Here is a 23,936-nt window from a genome sequence, read left to right as displayed (position 1 = left end):
TGTCACTTTCCACCACCTGTACCCTACATACCCTCCCCCTCCCAACCACAGCCTCCTCCTTACCCCCACCCAGTTGCCACTCCCAACATGCACTGGTGCTGCTCCTCTCAGTGTGGTCTCATTTGCCTGAGATTGCAGTCATGTGTGTGTGTGTGTTGCATTTGCATGAGTGTGTATATGTGTATCTCTCTTCAATTTTGACGAATTCCTTACTGGCCAAAAACTATATTTGTGACAGTCTTTTTATTTTTTCTTTGGTTGTTCTTTGGTTGACCTTCTCGGCTCTTGATTTGATGTGTAATGCTAGTTCCTATGGTGTTGCCGACTGCAAACATTGGCTGCAGTGCCGAGTTTCCTTAATAACATCCATGCCTTTCTGCTTGAATGGCTGGAAGTCAAGTCCATCCATTGCCACTTTCTTTCTTGATTTCACTGTTCTCGTATTTCTTTAGCAGTATCAGGGCTTTCAGTCTGTTCCTATTCTGCATACATCTGTTCTGTTGTGTCATCCCAGCAAGGGATGTAATGTTTCCAGAGCACTCATTGTATATTGCATTTGGATGCACCAGTGATGACTCCTATAAATCTCTGATAGTTTTCTACTTTTGGGGCTATCCGATGTACATTGCTGTCTACCTCTTGAGTGTACTGATCCCAGGTAGCATTCCTGAAATTCCATCTTGCCTTGTTAATGGAGTTTATGATACATGTCTCAAACCCTCTAATGATTATTGTAGTATAGTGCTGACTCTTTGGGAAGCTTTTTGGGACTTTTCTTGTAGTATGACTCAAAGGAAATATGTTTTCATCCATGGAGAGAAAGCACAGGTCAGGATTGTTATCAGTATGCCATCTAGCAAAGTGAAAGGCTTTTATTTCTGTGGCATCATAACTAAGACAGAGTTTTTCTGTTCCTGCCCCATCCTCTACTTCTCTCCATTATCATTCCAGGTTGTGTGATGGCTGTTCAAATCACCTAAGTATATACATGGCTGATGTACAAGGGATAAGACTGGAAAGGGCCACTGGACTTTAAGTGGTTTGTACACTTAAACAACAGTTAAACCCCTCAGCCCCACTGTAATTACTTCAGTGCCACTGATCTCTTGGCAACTCACTTGTAGGAAAGCTGGACTGGAAGGCAGTGGGTGTGAAAGAACCATTAGGAAGATTTTAAGTAATAGTCTTTTGTTGGCCACTTTTGCCTTCTAAATGGTCACATAGTCAAGCCTAGGGAGGCGAGAGTGAGCCAGGGCGTAGTCAGGGGTGAACCGTAGTTCGCAAAGTTAAGGAAAGCAGTGTCTGGAAAGACAAAGTCCGCAGTGCTGTAGCACCAGTGGGAAGGGCAGGAGATGTTCACTGCTACAGGATGCGCGATCGAGACAGAGACGCACAGTGGTGGGCAGCCGGGTACATCCAAGATGGCCACGTGGCTTCCTCTGTCCTGATTGGTCAGAAGCCGAGGAACCTGCAGGGGCGGCATGAAAATTTCCAGAGCGTGGACTGGTCAGCATCACATAGATGGCGTTACTTCATCAGCACACGAGTGAAGTGTGTGATCGAGATGCTTGCTAACTTCCTGTTGCCAGACCACAGGATGGAAAAATTACAGGCAGCCTACACTGACGGCTAAGGCTTGACCATAACAAGCGAATCAAGTAACTTTTGAAAGCACATAAAAATAAAGTAAAATCCCCTACTATCTGGGTCATCCTTACACACTCCTTTAATATCATGGAGGCTCTTTTTGCATATATGATAGAGCTACGTACGGTGATGGAAGGTATCCTATCATTTTGTTTCCTTTGTTACATTATCTTCATTCAGATGGGATTCTTGGAGAGCTGTCATGTCAGTGTTATGATCAATGGCCAGTTTGCTCATGTGCTCACACTTGTGTTTTGATAGTCCTTCTATGTTTATTTGTAAATATGGGCACTTCGTTCAGGGTTTCAGAAGAGCCATTGTTGCGGTTCGTATACTTGTGCTGTTGTTTTGAATAGCCATGAGAAATATTTGATGTAGTATGGCTGCCAGTGGTGTAGACTTTTCATAGTCCTGCCTTAGCATCTGTTACCTGGGGTACACTGTCTCAGAGGTTGTCTACATGTCACACCTCTTTCTACAACATACTTTTACCATTTTACTAGAGGAAAACATTTGAAATAGAAGACATGGGATAAAAGTATGTTGCATGTATAGTAAAACAGACAAGAAGTAACCTTAAAATGAACTAATTCATTTTATTTTAGGCTTACTTCTAGAAGACAACTTATCCACGGTAATTGTAAATTGAAAATGCATGTTGCAACTGTAGAAATATATAATAACCAAACAGCAGCCCCAGTTGCTGAATGATTTGTTTTACAGAAGTAGTTTCAGCCTAGTACAAGTCATCATAAGGTTTCCATAAAATGATGTACTTTTAATAAATTTCTACAGAATTATTGTTCCTCTAGAACAGTTGCATCTAAAGCACATTATTTCAGATAAACCTGCTGCTACCTGGTAATCTTCAACTGACATTGTAATCCTATGGAGAAACAGTGTCTGCTATTGACTGTGACTATGACTTTCAGTGTAGTCCTAAATACACCTCTATGTCACATTAGCAAACATTTAAGAAGTCACATTCACAATAACTGTACAATTCTTTTCTAAATTCCACTAAAATTGGTCTCTGATCCATTTCACACTGGACTCTAATTCTTATACTTCATATTCTCCGTTCATAATACAAACTGAAACTTCTCCTGTATGTATCAATATTGTGTTCTCTTAGCTGCAAATCCACAACTTCATTCATTCATTCTTGTTAACAGGTTCTTTTGTCTTTCTTGGACAAACATGCCATCAGTTCATGTGGACAACTTTACTTTACTAAATTAGAATGGGTATCCTGCATGTTAGATACGAGGTGTGGCTAGAAAAAAACAGGACTAGTACTGGTGAAACAATAAAACGAATGCAATAAGGCTGAAAGTTGCGTGGCCTGTCACGTGACTCTCACTCCGCCTACTGCTCGAGTTTCATCTGCCTCCTGCACTCAGTCTGCCCGTGGCGTCTGTTTTAAGTAGTTGACATTTTGTCTGCGCGTCGGAAAATGTTGAGTGTACAGAAAGAACAGCGTGTTAACACCAAATTTTGTTTCAAACTAGGAAAATCTGCGAGTGAAACGTTTGTAATGTTACAACAAGTGTACAGCAATGATTGTTTATCGCGAACACAAGTGTTTGAGTGGTTTAAACAATTTAAAGATGGCCGCGAAGACACCAGTGATGACACTCGCACTGGCAGACCATTGTCAGCAAAAACATGAAGAATCTGCCTAACACTTTCCTTGTCAACTCCTGTTAACTCAGACACAGCTCTGATTGTTAAACGGCGATCTTGTCGAACAAGTTTACCGATTTTTTCAATGTTTGTTATTTTTCGTACTTCATATTAATTATTTAAGATGAACTTAGTGTTTTTACATGATGACATTTGCTGTATCAGTGATCAAGTGATATAAACTTTTGTGTGTGTCAGTTATTCAGTATAATTTAATGGGTTGACTGTTTATGGAGACATGTTATGCAATCATTGTTAACATACACAATAACTTTTCTATACTCATAAATACTTGTTAAACTGGTTGAATTTGGAGGATATTGCATACTTCGGTACAGTAAAGCCTTTAATATGTTCCTTTACAAGTGACAATGGTTACCAGAAGTGACATGTCCATTTTCTTTGTTGTGGATCAATGTCTTAGGAACTTTCAGGTGAATGCCATTGGGGGAACAGATTTGTTCTGCCAATAATAGACCATTTTTTGAGGTATGTGGAGATGGTGGCTATGACAAATCAACAGGCAGCAATGGTCATATAAGCATTAGTAAATAACTGTATTTTGAAGTTTGGTGCACTGAAGACATTAATTACTGACCAAGGGACCAACTTCATGTTGGATTTAATGAAGGAACTGTGTAAACTGTTGAATGTAAAAAAGTTGAGGATTAGCATGTTGCATCCACAGGCCAACAGAAGGACAGAACGAGTGCACAGAACAATTGGGAAGATGCTGAATTTTTATGTGGATTCTTATCACCATCAGTGGGATAAGTATTTGAAACATATTGTATGTGCATACAATGCAGAAGTCCATACCAATACTGGTTTGTCTCCGTATAAGGTAGTGTACAGGCGAAAAATGCCGTCACCATTTGATTTAGTGAAGCTACAGAAAGGAAGGACCTGAATCTGTATGTCAATTTGCGAAAACAATTCGGGATGTTTGTAAATGGGTACAAAAGGTGAATATGAAGGCTTTGGAAACGCAGGTGGATGCAGTGAAGTGGGAAGGAAGTTTACCGCAGTATAGAGTGGGGAAATGGTAATGATCTCCAGCCCCTATATACAAAAAGGGGAAATGTAGAAGTTCCTCACGAGGTATCAAGGTCCATACCAAGTAGTTGAAACTACACCCCCCATTAATGTTAAGCATCACCTGTCCACTAGAACAATGATAGTACACAATTGGTAGTTATGGCCATTTAAGTGATGCCTGGATTTGATTCCAGATTAAGAGAGAGTGAAGAGAAGTTCTAAGCACATAGAAAGCCAGGAAGATAGAGTACAGAGTATTTGTAGTTTTTTTGTTTTCTTTTATGCATCATTGGGTTTGGATAGACTGATTTGGCATTGTGTTTTCATATGTTGTGTGTTTTCGAGTATTGTGAGCCCGCTAAGGACAGCAGTCTTTTTGAAGAGGGAGGAAGGGTGATGGTGATCCCTGTCCACAGGTCACTGAAAAGGGGAGCATTGAGCAAGTTGGTAGAAGTAAAAACTGAGGAGGTATTGCTGATCCCCGCAGTTAACAGCCGGTACGCTGAGATGACAAGGGAGGAATTACGAAGGTGTCATAGAAGGAAAGTTATGGTATGTCCAGCCAGGGTGATAAGCACCAACCTGGACATGTGGATGATGCAGTTATTTTAGCCAGAAGGGAAGAATTAGACTGTCCAAGGGACATTGTGGAGCCAAAATTCAGCTTGCAATTGGTCAGCATGCATTGGATCTTCACCACCTGCAAGAATTTGGTAGTAGTAGCAAGTTGTTTTGAGCAGGGAGTATTTGCAGAAGCAAAAAATATAGACTTGGAGGGGAGTGGAATCTTAATCGATGGAACTGCATGTAACATAATAGCTCATACCTTCCACCTGCTAGCACCAATTTCAGGAGTCATGCAACTGAATGTTATGCAGCCACAGCTGTACTGGCCAGAAACAACTTTAGAGTTTTTGCCAAGGCAGAATCTGACCTTATTAAATCAAAATCTGGGGCCAGGTCTGTTGAGATTCATAAACCAGTTCATTTTAGAGCAAGAGGGTAGCATATCAGCCGAATATCTAGTGCAGCATGTCGCTCAGTATAGGGAAAGGCAACAGCAAATAATGATCATTTTGAGCACCTCTGTGCCAAATGTCACCGCAGCCTTAACTTTGATATGTGTTGCTTTCATTCTGATCAGGCAGAGAGCCAATTCCAAGAGGGAACCAGGGTAGTCAAAGTCCCAGTGGATTGGATACTGAGAGCATGAGATGATTAGGTAAGGGGTTGATCGAGCAGTGGTCGTCCAGTAAGGAATTTTTATGTTTTGTTTCATGTCATGTTTTAAGGGGCCCTGAACCACATTTAAGTTTTCTAAAAGTAAGGAAATATATCATAGGTGCCAACCCAAACATGTTAAGAGTTAGTTAAAGGTTGACCCAGGGACTGCGTCTTTCCGAAGGGGAGGAATGATGTAGCGGCACTACTGTTTCGGATAGGTAAAGACAGTTTTGATGCAATATTTCAGAGCGCACAAAATACAGCCAGGCACAGGCCTGTTGACAGTAAATTACACTACCAGTGGTTGTGAAGTAGAATGGAGGCCACAGGGCCTTAGACCAGCTAAAAAGAGTACACACAGTGATTTGCATGGTGCAAGTTACTGCCAGAGAAGCCCACTGGCCTACCTAGGTGTACGTGACTCAGAGCAGCATGTTAGCAAAACAGAGGCACACAGCCTTGCACAATAGGTGCTGATTTTCTAACAATGCATTCAAGTGTGGCAGCTCTCCTAGATTGCAGGCATGTCACACCACCGGCATGTCACAACACACAGCATCAGATGGAGTGCCAGTGTTCCAATCTCTGGCAGGTCACTGGCTTGACCCTCTGAGGCTGACGCAGGGTCCATAGCCAACCAGTGACAGGGAACTCTGCAGATCGCTACCGTGGGCAGTCGTCTTGGCTCCCAACACGCACTGGAGACATCCAGAGTGAGGGCTGCAGATTCAGTTTCAGCTCATGGGCACTTGTTGTCATCTGCAATCTGACCCAAGATTGTGAAGATGTGTGCAGCGGGCCTCCTGCCGCTCCCAGCAAGCAGCGCTGAGGCAGCAGGGGCGAAGTCCGCTGAGTCGACTGTCAGTCCATCCTGACATTGTGGCTGTACACACAATAGGGCACTGCACATGTCGCTGAGGCAGCCAAACCATTTCACAGACAGTGAAGTGGTGTCTTCAGCATTGCAGGACCCAGTGATGCAGCTCGAGAGGTATGCAGCACTGTAGTTGGAAACATTAAATCTCGTGGAAAGCTCAGATGAGTTTTAATACGGTGTCTTCTACCTCTTCATGCTACATTTGGTGTTGCTGTTGCATTTGGTGTCAGAAGTTTCCACTACAATGTGAACATTACAAAATTGTTGTTGTTGGCTGTTTCTTGACATTCTGGATAATTTTAATTTACTGCACTCCATGTTCTTATTCATGAATTTGAGATTTCTCTTTCTGAGCACTGAAATTCTTTATTCTGTCAGGCTGCCACAGAGTTTCACTTAGACTTACTTGTTATTGCCACTCCCATTTGAGGCAAAACCAAAGTACTTCCTAGGCCAGTCTTCACTGTTTCACTCAAACAGTGTGTCTCGTTTGTACCCAGTTGCCTTAAGGATGAGGGGAATAAATACACACCTTCACCAATAATGGGATTAAATGATCTTAATGTGTAATGATTATTTTGTTTTCCTTTTTTAACTTCACCTAACTTGGCATTAGGTGCACCAGCCACAATCGTGGATTTACATATCTAACACAGTTACTATGACCAGTAACTTCTTCTTGCTTGGAGGACTGGGAACTTCAAAATTATCTCATAAATGGGAACCACAGAGCCTGAGTGCAAAGTGCCAACTCTATCTTGCTCATCAAAGATAAAAGTTTTACTTGGAAAATGTGGTAGAAGATACAGATATCTTCTATTTCATCTATTCCAAGTCATTTACAGCTCAGATCTTAAAGATACAGTTCACTCATACTTGGTGTATATGCTCCAGGACAACCAGTAAGCCAGCCGGTGTGGCCGTGTGGTTTATTTTAACTATTTCTAGTTAGTATCTTTTGCTGTAGGGTAAAATCAGTAAGTGTTTCATAACTTAAATTCTATTGTTGACATATAAAAAAATATAAATTATATACTAATTATAAACATTTGGAAGACAAAATGCTAGTAATCTTGAAGTATCTGTTTGGCTATATTAAAAAACATGTTAGCAAAGCCAGTCCTTAATTAATTTCAAAGTAATTAACAATTTTTTTTTAAAGTATTGTTTTCGTAAATATATATCTTAATGTCATGATTTAAACAAATAATTTGGCCTAACTCTTGCAGTAGAAGAAACTGTTCAAAAGACACAATTTTTCAATGTATTCAGTTAATTTAATGAGTTAAGTTTAAATTGTAATTTCTGTAAATTTAACTTTTAATTATGTGTAGTTTCAGTACCTGTTGTTGTGAGGATTGATAATAAGGGCCGGAGTTTTGGTCCATGGCCAAGTTTCAGATGATGAAACTGTGTTGGTTAGAACAACAACAATGCATCAACGTATCGGTGTAATAAGTGTTATACAATTAGGCTGTGTGTGAACCATATGGTTAGGTTTTACTGCTCGTAGATGTTCAACAGGAAAGTATTGTAGCAGTATGTGGATGTTCGCCTGCAACCTATTAAGGAGGCTTATCGAAAGTTAAACAATGCACTGGCTATATAAATGTGTATATGGGGGGTTGTGAAAAGTGAAAGTAAAAGACTATGAAATGCAACTGTGCATATGTCAGCTATATCATTTACAGTAGACAGTAGTTGCACATCCACCACCTATTTTTTCAGCCAGTACATTGACACCAAAGACAACAAACAAACAAACAAACGAAGAGACAAGCAGGCAAGAACCACTACAATGTTGAATATAATAGTGTCCCTCGACATTGTATTTAGTATTTGTCTATTATGTTGCTTAGCAATGCAGCTTACCTGATTGTAGTCACTTGAATATCATCCTCATGTAAGCAGTCATTACTGTTGATGTATGACCATTGTATCCTTATTTGCTTTTTTGTTTATGGCCAATGAAATTCAGTGCAGTGGCATAAGTACCATAAGTTCATCACATGGGATATACAAGAACCTTTAATGTTCACAGGTCCACTCCTGCTGCCGTGCTTCAGTATCAAGCCAAATAAATAAATGCCACATGATGACATTTATTTAGCATCAACAGCATATTGTATAAAAAGCCATTTGGCACTTTAGAGGCATACACAGAAGTAGTGCTCATTGTACGCTGTGGTGATATTAGAGAATCTAGTAATTGTTCATCACTTTGTACAGCCCCTTCTGTCCACATCCTTCATTGTCACAGCAGCACCATTCTATTGTATCATTTGGCATCAATGAGGTGTACTAGCAATTGATTTCATCTTTCCATGTTATTTTGTTATCCTTCATGCACTGAGTGTGGTATAACTCTGACATTTTTTGTCTTATGAATAGGGAACTTCATTACCTGTGTGTCTATAATCTTTCTCAAATCTTAGCCTTTAACAGCTAATGCACTGTTGTACTCCCCCAATAAATTTAGATTGACTTTAGTGCTTTTATCCTAACTTGCAACATTTGTTCTTTATGATCAAAATAATACAAGATTGTATTTCTAGCTTTAATAAGTAATAAATGGTGTAAATCAACATACACACTTTGTTTTCACCAACATTTAGTTAAAATACAATCATTCATGATTCCTAAATTTGTAAAAATTTGAAATTTTAGACCTACAACTGTACATTTTACTCACAAGTTATGTAAGCCAAGCTTCAGTTGTACCTGTATGTAAGTAGATGTCCCTCTTCTGTGTCAGGTTGTGCATACTTGTTTTTGACACTAATTTTTGACTTCTGTTTTTTATATTAATTTTCTTATATCAGACTAACTTTCAGAAAATTATTATAGTTAATAATGGGGAGCAAAAAAAGATGATATGAATATTTTAAAAATGAGGATGATCTCTGCCTAGAAAGTTTTTTGTATATTATAGATTGAATTTAATTGTAATTGCAATTAACTTTTATTATATCTTACAGTTTTATCAGAATGGCAAAGAAGTTTCATGCAGGCAGCCAGATCAAGAAAAGGTGACGAGGAACACAGTACAGATGGTTCCAGTACGTGATCAGACAATATTGGTCAGAGTGAAGAAATCTACTACTCTTCAAGAGGAAAATACACTAAATAAAAATATGAACACAGCTTCTGAAAATAAGACATTGTTCTTAAACTGTTCTTCTTCAAATGTCAGATGTGAGAAAGTAATCTGCAGTGCATCTGAAATGTGGAATCAAAATTCATACTTTGATGTTCCCGTTGACTTAGTGTTCAATGCATCATCACTAAGTAAGTAGTAATCTCTCTTTGTTCAATCACATTCAGATGGAATTATGTTATGTTAAATATTGTCTCTCAATGCTTCCTAAAATGAAATGTTTCAAAAAATTACATTATTGTGGAATGAGGAATTTCAAATGAATCTATTGCAAAAATTTGTGCCACTTAAAATTAGTACTATACACAAAGAAAGAATTTTCTCAGTGAATCTTAAACAAAAGACAGGTCCTGGGGCAGGTGGTGGTTGGTAGGAGGATGTAGGGGACAGGTCTTGGATCTAGTTCTATTATAGGGGTATGATCCATGAAGCAAGGGGTTGGGAGCAAGGATGGAATACAGGTAGACAAGGTTATTGCATAGGTGTGGTGGGTGGTGGAATACCGCTGTGGATGTGATGATAAGGATATTGAGTAGGATATTCCTCATTTCAGGGCATGATGAGAGGCAGTAGAAATCTTGGCACAGAATGTGATTCAGTTTCTGCAGTCTTAGGTGGCACTGAGTCATGAGGTGAGTGATCTTTGTGGCTGCACAGTGGGAATATCGAGAGACAAGATCTGATTCGGTACAAATTTGGGAGGGTAATATTGGTCCCAGTGAGACCCTTGGTTTATTGGAGATGGACAGCTCATGACTACAGATGTGACAGTCATGGTTGGCTAGGCTGCTTGTAAGAGACTTCTTGGTATGGAATGAGTGGCAGCTATCCAATTGGAGGTTGCTGGTGGTTGGTATGTTTGATGTGGGTGGATATACTGATGGAAACGTCTTTGAGGTGGAAGTCAGCATCAAAGAAGGTGACTTGTTGGGTTGAGGAGGATCAAAGAAAGTGAATGGGGGAGGTTTTGATGTTCTGGAGGAATGTTGATAGGGTGTCCTCATCCTTAGTCCAGATCACAAAGATATCACCAATGAATCTAATCAGTTGAGGGCTGTGGGAATCTGGCTGGTTACGACAGAGTCTTCTAGACGTCCAATGAATATGTTGCCATTGGATGTTGCTATTGGGATGCCTATTGCCCTACCACAGATTTGTTTGTAGGTGATGCCTTCAAAGTTGAAGTAACTGCCAATGAAGATACAGTTGGACATTGTGACCTGGAAGGAAGCAGTAGGTTTGGAATCAGTTGGGCAATGGGATAGGTAATGTTCATTCAGGGCAAGGCCATGGGAATTAGGGATGTTAGTGTGGAGGGAAGTGACATTAGTTATGATGAACAGGCTGCCTTGTGGTAAAGAAACAGGAACCATGTAGAGTTGTTGGTGGAAATGGTTGGTGTCTTTGACACTATATGGTAGGTTATGGGGAATAGCCTGAAGGTGTTGGACCACAAGAACAGAGATCCTCTTGGTGGGGGCACAGGGAAATCCTGGGTGGCTTGGCTTATTGACTTTAGGAAGTACATAGAAGGCAGTAGAGAGGGGAGAGTTAAGGGTGAGGAGAGAGGTAGACTTAGGTGGGAACTTCTAGGATAGGCCTATGGATTTGACAAGAGACTGGAGAGCCTGTTATATTATTGGAATGGAGTCACTGTGACAGTGTTCGTAGGTGGATGAATTTGACAGCTGGAGGAACCATAATTCCAGGTAATCCCTGCAGTTCAAAATGACAGTAGTGTAACATTTGTGGGTAGGTATGATTATCAAGTCACGATCAATTTTTAGGTGGTGGCTTGTAGTTCTTTCTGCTGATATAACGTTAACTTCCACGTTAAGAGACTGGGGGAATGATGCTGAGGTAAGGTTTGAGATTAAGTAATTCTGGAATGTTAACAGGTGGTGATTTGGGGCAGTGGAGATGGATAAAAATTGGATAGAGGAGTGAACCAATACAGTCTTGCCCTCCAGGAACTAGAGCAACATGCACAGTGCCAACTCAAAAAGCTCTCCAACTTGTTCACCTTCCAGTCCTGCTTAGGTGTACCACTACCCACCACCTCTACAACAGCCTCTAAACTTCCTTCGCCTACTCTCCTAGCTGACAAACCCTGCCTCAAAGGCCTAATTACATCTACCACCCAGATGTGAACCACCTCCACTGTCCCCAAATCACCCCCTAGAACATTCCAGAATTTCTTAACCTCAAACCTTGTCCCGTCATCATACCCCAAATCCCTCAATATGGAAGCTAACATTACATCTGTGGGAAGAACCCAATCCACCACCTAATACTAATCCCAACCCCATAACCCTACCTGCTGACAGAGACTCTGCAACTGTGGTTTTGTGTCTGAGGATTATTTGGCTGAAGGACTCTGCCAGATGTCAGATTCATCCATGTAAAAGCCCTGCTACAGTTACTCCATTGCAGAAATGAAACAAGATCTCCAGTTTCTCCTCATACGCTTAGCCCATTCCAGAACCTGTCCCCTCCATCTGTCTCTCTCCTCACTCCTACCACTCACCACACTCCCACCTTTTACACAATTCCTAACATCAACAAGACAAACCACAGAGGATGTGCTATAGTTGCCGGTTACTGTATTCCCCCTGAGAGAAACTCTGCTCTCATGGACCAACAACTTCAGCATATTACCCATTGCCTGCCCTCCTATAATGACCATTTCCTCCACCAAATCAACACAGTTCCTATTTCCTTTATGGCAAGACACTCTGTTCATCATTATTGATGCCATCTTCCTGCACAGTAACATCCGTAATTCCCATGACCTTAACCAATGCGTGACCAATTCCAAACCTACAACCTCCTTCCTGGTCACCATGAGCAACAATATCCTCAACCAAAATTAGTTCTCATTTGAAGACATACCTACATACAAATCCGAAGCATATCAATGGGCACCCACTTGGCACCGTGCTATGTAACCTATTCATTGTCTATCTAGAGGATTCCTCCCTAACCTCCCAGAATCCCAAACCCTGCTCCTGGTTCAGATCCATTGAGGATATCTTTTTGATGTGGACCAAGGTTGTATACACCCTATCCACATTCCTCCAGAACCACAATGTAATGTAAGTCAGTTTTGATGTATGTAACTCATTCTTGAACATTTCTGTAAAAGGTTATATAGATGTTATAATCATTGTATTTAGACAAAAGTAATCCAGAAGAACAGCAGAGCATAGTTAGCACAGAGGAATGTTGTTTAAATCAAAATTATTTCTTCTTTAAATCAAGCAATTATAAGCAGGCAAGTGTCTGGCAATGGGCTCACCTTTATCCCCCTTTCTAGTAGAAATATTGATAGAAAAGTGGAAGACTGATTATCAAAAGAGTGAATCACTGGCAAAACATGGTGTGTATTGGAACAAATATGTTTATGATATTCTGTGTATGTGAAAAGGTTCTACAAGACAACTCAAGTTCTTGGAAAATATGAGCCAGTGGCAAACTATAAGGGGCAGTCAATAAGTGATTCAAATAATCTTTCCTTGGGAAATTTCTTTTGAAAGAAAATGTGGAATTTCTTGTGGGCCATCACGAAATTTTCCCCTTTCAGCCCTCTAGAGTTTGATGAAGTTCTAATTGATAGTATCCCAATATATAGCCTACAAAATAGCACCTGTAATGGAGGTGCATTCCAAGCCAAGAACTGTAATTGAGCTTTTTTGTATTTTTTTTATTTTTTGGGCAGAAAACTAGATCATTCCAGTTACTCACATGCACTAGCAGAATGTCTATGGAGACCTGGCAGCGAACAAAAACATGGTGAATTTTTGGGCAAGGCTTCTGTCATCTTTGGAACAATGTCACGCAAATCTGTTTGATCTCCTACATGGTGGCCGGTGGCACACAAGTGTGCTACCCTCAGGAGATTGAAGAAAGAACATCAGCATGTTCATCCATGATGACACAAGGCCTCACACAAATCTGGGTACCAATGGACACCCAGGAGGAGCTCATAAAACTTCATTGGATTGTTCTTCCTCATCCGCCTTACAGCCCAGATCTCAGACCTTCCAACTCTTGTCAGTTTGATCCAATGAAGGATGCACTCCATGGAAAGCAGTACATGGATGACAGGAAGGTTATTGATGTGGCATGATACATATTTGCTCCAACGTTTACCAGTGAAGTGGTACCATGCGGGTATATAGGCCTTCCCAGGAAGGTGGTGTAAGGTGGATGCATTGAATGAAGATTATATTGAAAAATGTAGTTTTGTAGCCAAAAGACTAGTGTATTGGAATGCTAAATAAAACCAATCTGCTTTCAGAAAAAAATGTGTTGCATTACTTATTGGGAGGATAATTATGGTCAGTGAAGTCTTCAGTGAGACCCTCAGTGTATTCTGAGAGGGACTGCTTGTCAATGCAGATGCGACAACCACAGGTGGCCAGGCTGGACAGAAAGGACTTCTTGGTATGGAATGGGTGCCACCCATATTTTATTAACTTGCTGTTGATTTGGCAACTCATTTGGGGAATACTGAAGAATGGGATACAACCCATCAGCTTTGACCAAATACATCACAAGTTACCATGGATGATACATTGCAAAGATCTAGAAGTATAGGCAAATGTTGAAAAACAAACGACTGTAGTACAGAGAAAACAGATCATGTATATATGTCCTCTACATTCATATTTTGAATGGGGTCTACTGAAGAATGGGATACAACTTGTTGACTTTGGCCAATGATATCAAATTATAGTTATAGACATTAATTGGTTTATTTTCAGGCCATAGATAATAAATTGGTTATCTTCTTCAGCAAAGCTTCATAATTGTAAATGGAAATGAATGAATGTGATATTAAGAGACAGATATTGTGTATGTTTTTTGTCACTTGTGGTAATTTTAAATCAGTTGTGTACATGTTTTGAATTACATCATTGTCTGATAGAGAGCTGTTCAAATTGCTGTTTCCTTGGCAATTGATTCATATCTTCCACTATGTAGGTCAACTAAAGATCAGGATACTATTACGGTATATTGATAATTTTTACATCACCAGTACTACTATCCTGTTCTTCAGTTCACCTACACAGGTTATCTGAAGTACAGTGCACAAATTTTATGTGTGTCACTTTTTTCACCTTCACTAGTACTAGTGTCCTATTCCTCAGGTGAACTATATAGATCAACTGAAGTACATGATACAAATTTAACATTTGTTCCCTTTTTCATATCCCATTCTTCAGTTGATATTAGTACAAGCAAAGGAGAAAAAACTGGCATATGTAAAATTTGTATAATGTCAACTGAAGTACTCCATGATAGTTTTATGCATGTCACTTTTTTTTGCTTTCACTATCGCTGGTATCTCATCCTTCAGTTAACCTATATAGGTCAACTGAAGAGTAGGGTACTAATACTAGCGAAGATGAGAAAAGCGACAAATGTAAAATTTGTATCCTGTACTTCAGTTGTCCTATGTAAGTCAACTGAAGAATAAGGTACTAGTGCTACTGAAGGGAAGAAAAAGCAACAAAGGTAAAATTTGTGTCCTGTATTTCAATTGACCTATATAAGTCACCTGGAGAATAGGATACTAGTACTGGTGGAGGTGAAAAAAGCAACAAATGTAAAATTTGTATCTTGCACTTCAATTGTCCCATATAAGCAACTGAAAAATAGGATACTGCTACCAGTGTAGGCAAAAAAGTGACAAACATAAAATTTGTATCCTGTACTTCAGTTGATATATATAGGTCAGCTGAAGAATAGGATTCAACCTTCATTGTTCAGCTAAGGTACAGAATGGCAATATACCATACAGTGCTTTTTTTGCTTTTTCTAGTACTGGTATTCCAAGCTTCATTTGATGTAAGTAGTTCAAGATATGAATCTATTGCAGAGGAAACAGCAATTGGAATGACTCACTATCAGACAATGCTATAATTCAAAACATGTACACTAAGGATTTAAAATTACAAATGATAAAAAGTGTACACAATCTCTGTCTCTTAATAACACATTCATTTATTTCTATTTTTCATTATGACACTTCGCCACAGAAGATAACTGATGGCTCAAAAATAAAGAAATTAATATCTATGAGTAAAGCCAATGAGTTGTATCCCATTCTACAGTTGACCAGTTGACCCCTCATTTAAGTATTCTTGGTGACTAGTCTCAATTTGATCAATTGTAGACTCATATTTCTCTTCTATTTCTTCAGATGTGGAATTGAATTCCAACTCAATCAAATTTCCAGTTCTACATAGCTTTTCTGGTCAAAATTCTACACTGCATGATTTCATCACATGATATTTTGATAATGGAATCCACACTTTGTAACCATCAGTATCATTCATGTAGCAACTAAAATGGCGAGATATAGCTTTGTCATTGAAATTAGAATGAAAATTCTTTGACAGATAAACATTGCATTTTGATCCAAAAATGTGTTGATTGCAGAAACTGTCAAAATGTTGCCAGTCCACAATTTGAAAGGTGTTTTACCTTCAGCACTTGACTGCCCAGTGTGATTGACTAAAGAAATGTTTGTGTTATGTTCATGAGCTCAGAATGGTTGAGGTAGCTTGTTAGATGTTAACATTGAGTGAGCTAATTTAATTATAAGTCAATTTGCCAGTAAGTCAATTTACTTGTTAGGCAACACCATTTTGCTCTGAAGTGTCTGGATATGTAGGATAAAACTCAATACCACAGTCTCATAGCACTGCAGCCACCATGTTACAATTAAACTGTCCTCCACTGTCAGACTGAAACACTTTTACCTTATGATCAACAACGTCACACTCCTTCAAAAATATTTTCCATTTGTCAGCCAATTAAGATTTTTTCATGTGAAATATATCAAAATGAAATGAGAATAATCATCTTTGAATATCATGTAGTAATGAAAACCATTTATTGAGTAAGTAGACGTTGGTACATTGACATCTGCATTTATCAACTAGCTAACAGTTTGTAGACAATATATGTGATGGGTAAATGGTTTGTGGTGGGATTTGCCAAGAACACATTCATCACAAAATGTTGTGGTATCAGGGCACTCAAGTGATGTACTGAAGCAACAGAGCACATCTCGTACATGATTTGTATCTTGATGACTGAGTCTCTCAAGCCAACATTGTAGTTGTTCTTCTGAAGTTGCTCAATTAATCATTATTTTTGAATCCGGATGACAAACTCATGTGTTCATAATGTATACTGAACCAACTAGTCTTCCTGTTGTGACTATTTTGCTGTGTCCCCAAATGATAATACCTTTATTATCGAAAGTCACATTATATGCACATTGTTCATCTGGACAGACAGAGAAAATCTGCTGTCTGACATCAAGAACATACCAGACATTTTCGAGCAAAGCAAGTTTCAACCTTTTGTTTCTGAATTTTTCAATATAAGCACTGTCAGTCCCATGTGCAGAAATAACTTCATTGCCAGCTGGTTGTACAATTGTGAAATTGGAAACTTTTCAAACATGGCAAAATGCCATTACTTGCTGTCTTCTTGGACTTATTACACTTTGTTGCAAATTTCTTTTGTTTTTGATGTTGCTCATCTGACTTTGATTTTGCAAAGAAAGCACCAGCTGTCTCTGTACATAGTGAATTTTGACTCAGATCTAAATTCTCAATAAGAAGCTTTGTAATCTATTCAGATTCAGTAACATGATACCAGTTTGACCTGTAAAACTGATATTCATTGCTGAAGCAGTAAAGAGGCAAAGTTGCATTTGGATTAATTGTATTCAGTTCACTGCATAAGTCATGGAAAATGTTAATGACTCGTGATATGTGTTTTGTTATAGATGTGATGTCATCTTTTGATGTTTCAAAGAAACAGTTGAACACAGTATACAGCTGATGCAAGGAGATCGTTCATATAGTGATGTAAGAGTGTACCAAAATTCTTTTGCATCACACATCTTTTGCACCATTCCAATGATGTGTGCTGCCCAAGCATTTTCCCATTGCCAGCATTGATAGGGGTCAGACAGTTTGTCTCTTTCTGCTAATGACAGACACTGGTGTGTATCATTCTAATTGAATAAAAAGAATGTTCCCGTAGTCAAAGTTGAATATGCTATTTCTGTGTCTTTCACTGATCTTCACTTGATGACTTGGGAATATTTGTGAGATCTCTGTTATCATTCAACTGAAGTGTTGTGTCTGCTAGTCCACAAATCTTGCTGTCTTGTGAATACTGTAGTCAAATATGTCAGAAACTGACATAGAGGTAACAAACATAGATTTAGGATTGTCTGACCACAATGCTCTCACCATTGAAATCCCTTTAAGGTCAAAGGAAGATAAAGGTGTAAATAATATTTACAAAAGAAACTTCTCTGTGGACAGCTGTCATCAGTTTATAAGTATCTTAGAAAATGAAAATTGGTTAGATGTTATGAAACAGTCAAGTACAGATGAGGCATATAGTATATTTGCATCGATTTATATGATGAACTTTGAGATGTGTTTTCCAAAGAAACTGACCAGAGTCAAGTCTACTGGATACATAAAGTCAAGTTCTTGGATGACTCTTGGAATTAAGAAATCATGTGAAAACATGAAAAAACTGAATTCAGAGTTGAGGGAGTGTACAAATATTGATTTTATAGAATATGTAAAGAGGTATAGGAAATTATACCGCAGAGTAATTGCAAATGCAAAGTTATTAAGTAATAATATGGAAATAAAACAGTCCAGAAATAAAACTAAAATAGCATGGGAAATTGTGAGAAAAAAAAACCGGGGTACTTACCAAAGACAAGGAAATTATTCTAAAAGATGAGGAGAATAAAATGGTAGATAAATATGCCATGCCTAATTATATAAATAATTACTTTTTAAATGTACCTCAGACATTAAGCAGGAATCTTGGGGAGCAGATTAAGATGGAAGCACCCAAGGCAGCCAGCAGTATGATGGCAGTTCCAACAAATGAAAAGGAAGTTTTAAAAGTGATTAAAAGTCTGAAGTCCAAGATGTCAGCTGGAGTAGATGAGGTGCCAATAATATTAGTAAAGAAAACAGCTAATCAGATAGTGAAACCATTGGCGCACATAGCAAACTTGTCAATGGCTGAGGGCGTGTTTCCACAAAAACTGAAAATTTCTAAAGTCATTCCGCTGTTGAAAAAGGGTGATAAACTTAAAATAGAAAACTACAGACCTGTCTCACTCCTCCCAACTTTCTCTAAAGTTTTAGAGATACTAATGAAATACAGAGTCACACATTATCTTAATATGCACAATCTGATAAACAGTAATCAGCATGGATTTCAAGCTGGGAGAAGTACCGAAACAGCTGTACTAGAATACACAAAAGAAATAATCACTAAATTGGGATAAATCTAGATTTGTCAAAAGCCTTTGACACTGTTGACCACAGCATACTTTTGAAAAAGCTTAAACTAAGATCAGATCCAAGGGAGGTCACAGTAGGAGTACCCCAAGGAAGTGTATTAGGCCCCTTGCTGTTCCTCATTTACATTAATGATATTCAGGTGTCAGAGAGAAATGCTAGAATCATGTTATTTGCTGATGATACTAGTTTAATAGTTAGCGATATGAAGCAGTCATTGCACAGTACTGTGGACCATGTCCTACAAGATATACAAAAATGGTTTAGTGCTAACAAGCTAACACTGAATGCAAAAAAAACTAATTATGTGCAATATGGAAAAATAAGTGAACAGGATGACCTAAATCCCACCATGGAGGGCAAACAACTTGAAAGAGTACATTGTGTAAAATTCCTGGGTATGCACATTGGTGAGAAGATTAATTGGAAGGACCATGTGGTGAACTTAGCACTAAAACTAAATTCAGCATGTTTTGTGCTTCGAATAATTTCAAGAGTTTGTAGTAATGACTGTACCAGATTAGTATATTTTGGCTATTTTCAGTCCATTGCATCCTATGGGATAGTATTCTGGGGAAAAACAAATTGTCGTCTAAATGAGATTTTCAAATTGCAAAAACGTGCTATTTGGATAATAACCCACAGCCCACCTCAAACACATTGTAGGCCCCTTTTTAAAGCATTGAAAATTTTAACAATTCCATCATTATACATTCTGAAATGTCTGTTGGTGATCAAAAGAAATCAGGACAAAATGAAAACCAATACAGACTTCCATAATTACGATACACGGCAATGTAAAGATCTCCACATACAAGCTGTAACAAGGACCCGAAGCCAGAAACATGTATGTAATCAAGGCATCAAACTTTTAATGCACTATCAAAACATATCAAAGAGCTGGAAAATGAGGATAAATTTAAAACTGTTCTAAAGAACCACATGCATGACAAATGCTATTACAGCATAAGTGAATATCTCTGCACAACTGTATAACATATATGTTTAAGTTAATGTGACAAATGAAATTACATGAGTGCATAATAAATTATGTTATAAAAACACTTATTAGTTGTATATTGTATTAAACATAAGATAGATTAATATGAATTCAGCACAGATACAAATTTTGTAAAGATATTATATAGTTGTTAAAATGTACCCTGACAAATCCTATATCACAAATGTGATCATTGGGATGATAATAAATAAATAAATAAATAAATGGAAAAATAGTCTAGTGAAAGAATAGTATAATTCTCACAACCTGAAGCTTTCTAACTGGGCCCATAACCTGTTGTAGTGAACTTAGGATTTATTTTTTTAGCAAGAACACAAAAATTTTACTAACATTGATCTTCTCCCTTTAATATCTACAAAGATGATAACACAGCAGCAAAACTTCATTGAGTAAAAGCATGAAACAGAAGCTCTTAGGAGCACAGAATTTCACATGACAAAAAATGAAGCAGCACTGTAGGAAAGGACAGGACACACACAGTTCTGATTTATTTGTTTTAGCATAATATACATTTTGCATCAGGACCATGAAGATTAAGTAAGAGAAATTTGTGCTTGTACAGAGGCATACAGGCAGCCATTTTTCCCTTGCTCTGTTTGCTAGTGGAACTGGAAAGGAAATGACTACTAGTGGTACAGGGTACCCTCCATCGTTCACCATGGTGACTTGTGAAGTACGTATGCATAAGTTACATTAAAAAAGAAATGAGCCAGAGGGTGTAAAATGAAAACCTCTGGAGGGATCATAATGCCACTGCCTACATAATAAGATGTGGTTGCTGTAAGAATGCTTAGAGAAAGGAGACTTTAAAAAAAGGAAGAAGAAGAAGAAGAAGAAGAAGAAGAGCAAAGGGGTGTAGCGTATTACCTTATAGTGGAAGGAGCGAAGAAGAAGAAGAAGGAGAAGGAGAAGAAGAAGAAGAAGAGCAAAGGGGTGTAGCGTATTACCTTATAGTGGAAGGAGCACAAGAGTGGAAGTCATGGAATAATGGCACAAAGGTTCTGAGAGCACTGCTTGTGTATTGTGATTCTGACTCTCAGCCTGACCTCTGGGGCAGTTGCTGACACTGTAATTCACCAGTCTTCTATAATAAGGGCATCTGCTTACTGGCTAATGGTAATTGTAATGCTACATGGCATTCCAGACCATGCATCATTGGCCAAAAACATCTGTCATTCCCTGAATCACTTGTGCCTGATGTTGACTCTTGAAACAGATGTGCCATGCTCTCATTACTCTTGAAACAGATGTGCCATGCTCTCATTACACTTTGATAAATTTGGTGAATAGTGATATATTCTTTTCATAATATTATTAACATACAAGTAACATATGTATGAATAAAGAAGATATTAATTAAGATGAGTTTGGCTTGGATTTATTGTTCAGAGTTTTATTTTTAATGTGCTCTTTCTCATAATGTAAGTAATTTTCATAAAAATGTAGTTTGTCCAAAAATGTGGATAGTTGAACTTTTTATTGGAATATGCAACAGTAAATTTCTAGTGAGATAATCAGCAGTTCAGAAGTAACCACTGGTGTTTGCTACTTAAGCCATTTTAAATGTCTGAAGGCTCATCTTCAGTATGACATCTGCAGAACATGTGAGAAAAAATGAATGAATGAATGATATGCTTCCAAGGGCAAAACATGCTGAGCTGAGTTTGTAGCATAGTTTATCTGTATGCTGATTACATTTTAATGAGAGTGAAAGAATATATTGCTACTGACTAAGGAGAAATTGAGATACAGACAGAGACAACAAAAAGACAGCTGTACATTTGAGCTTTCAGCCACAAGGCTTTTTTCTAAAGTGGAAACACACACACATTCACACAAGCACAACTCTCGGATACATTACCACTGTCTCTGGCTGCTGAGGATGAACTGCTGGAGATAGTGGCCAAGCATGTGTGAGTTGTGCCTGTGTGAACTTTTGTGTTTTTTCTACTTTAGAAGAAGGCCTTGTGTCCAAAACCTCAAATACACAGCACTCTTTTGTGTTTTTTTTTTTACTTTAGAAGAAGGCCTTGTGTCCAAAACCTCAAATATGCAGCACTCTTTTCATTGCCCTTGCCTGTAACTCACTGTGTGAGTAGGAATCTATCTTTTCCATAGTATTTCCATTATTCTATCCTGTATTTTTCATTGTGTGATTACATTTTAACTTGGTAGCATACTGGACTCCAAGAAATTTTACATTTACTTAGTTGTTTATTTGCTTTAAGACAATTAATGCCTACTTTTGGTGAGTGCAGATCATTTTTGCTTTTTTGAAATAGCATAATATGAGAGTTTGTAAGATCAAAAGCTAAATTGTTATTTGTGAAACATTTGTAGTTATGCTTACCTATCATAAGAGCCATGTCTGGGTACATTTTTGAGTGGTGCTGTTTATTAGTATTCTTGTATCATCAGCAGATTCTTTAATTTTTAGTTGTTCCTTGAAGTCATTGAAAGATCATTTATGTACGTTATGAACAAGGGAGGGCCCAACAACAATCTTTGTTGAACCCCATTCTGAGGTTTGTGTCATGCATGTAACACTATTTGTGAAAGTTATTCTCTAATTTTTATTATGAGTGTGACTTGAACCACATAAGAGGGATATCACTATTGGCATAATACATTTGCTTCCCAGGTAAATTTTATGATCCACACAATCAGAATCTTTGCATAGTCACAAAACATGTCAATTGGATAATTTTTCTTATTTAGCTCTGCCAGGACTTCACCTGTGAGGACTAGTATTGTTTTCTCTGTGGAGAATCCATCATGAAAGTCAAACTAAGAGGAAATTAGGAAGTTCTGTTCAGTGAATTTAACCAGTAAAAAAAAAAAAAAAAAAAAAAAAACTTGAAATGAGTGCAAGGAGTGAAGTAGATCTATAATTAGGGTTAGTTCGTTTATCTTCACTTTGGGGTGTTACTAAAGCATATTTACACTGGAGAGCCAAGGAAACTGGTACACCTGCCTAATATCATGTAGGGCCCCTGCGAGCCTGCAGAAGTGCCGCAACATGACATGGCATGTACTTGACTAATGTCTGAAGTACAGCTGGAGTGAACTGGCACCATGAATCCTGCAGGGCTTTCCATAAATCCATGAGTGTAAGAGGGTGGAGATCTTTTCTGACTGAACAGAACATTGCAAAGTATCCCAGTTATGCTCAATAATGTTTATGTCTGGGGAGTTTGGTGGCCAGTGGGAGTGTTTAAACTCAGAAAAGTGTTCCTGGAGCAACTCTGGATTATGTATGATCTGGCATTGTCCTGCTGGAATTTCCCAAGCCCATCGGAACGCGCAATGAACATGAATGGATGAAGGTGATCAGACAGGATGCTTATGTATACGTCACCTGTCAGAGTCATGTCTAGATGTCTCAGGGAGCCCATATCACTCAAACTGTGTATGCCCCACACCATTACAGAGATTCTCAGCTCCAATAGTTCCTGCTGACATGCAGGGTCCATGGATTCATGAGGGTGTCTCCACAGCCGTACATGTCCATCTGCTCGATACAATTTAAAATAAGACTTGTCTGACAGGCAACATGTTTCCAGTCATCAACAATCCAATGTCATTGTTGATGGGTGCAGGCAAGGCATGAATCTTTGTGTCTTGCAGTCATCAAGGGTACATGAGTGGGCCTTCAGCTCTGAAAACCCATAACAATGATGTTTTGTTTTATGGTTTGCATGCTGACACTTGTTGGTTGCCCAGCACAGAAATCTGCAGCAATTTGCAGAAAGGTTGCACTTCTGTCATGTTGAACAATTCTCCTGTTCTTGCAAGATCTTTTCTGGTAACAGTAGTGTTGGAGATTTGATGTTTTATCTGATTCCTGATTTCACAGTACACTCATGATATGGATGCACTTGAAAATCTCCACTTCATCACTACCTCAGAGATGCTGTGTCC

The 23,936-nt window shown here is 38.5% G+C and overlaps 1 protein-coding gene across 1 annotated transcript in view; it reads left to right on the top strand.

The window, feature by feature from the left end:
* LOC126188085 (integrin alpha-4-like) overlaps positions 1-23,936 on the top strand; it is a 521,321-nt gene that overhangs the window by 460,092 nt on the left and 37,293 nt on the right. The window contains exon 20 of the mRNA XM_049929540.1: positions 9,451-9,760. Coding sequence (XP_049785497.1) covers positions 9,451-9,760 — 310 coding nt within the window. The remainder of the gene's footprint in view (positions 1-9,450; positions 9,761-23,936) is intronic.

The sequence above is a fragment of the Schistocerca cancellata genome, chromosome 5 (assembly GCF_023864275.1).
Source record: "Schistocerca cancellata isolate TAMUIC-IGC-003103 chromosome 5, iqSchCanc2.1, whole genome shotgun sequence".
Classification (NCBI taxonomy): domain Eukaryota; kingdom Metazoa; phylum Arthropoda; class Insecta; order Orthoptera; family Acrididae; genus Schistocerca; species Schistocerca cancellata.
This window is presented reverse-complemented; position numbering and strand designations above follow the sequence as displayed.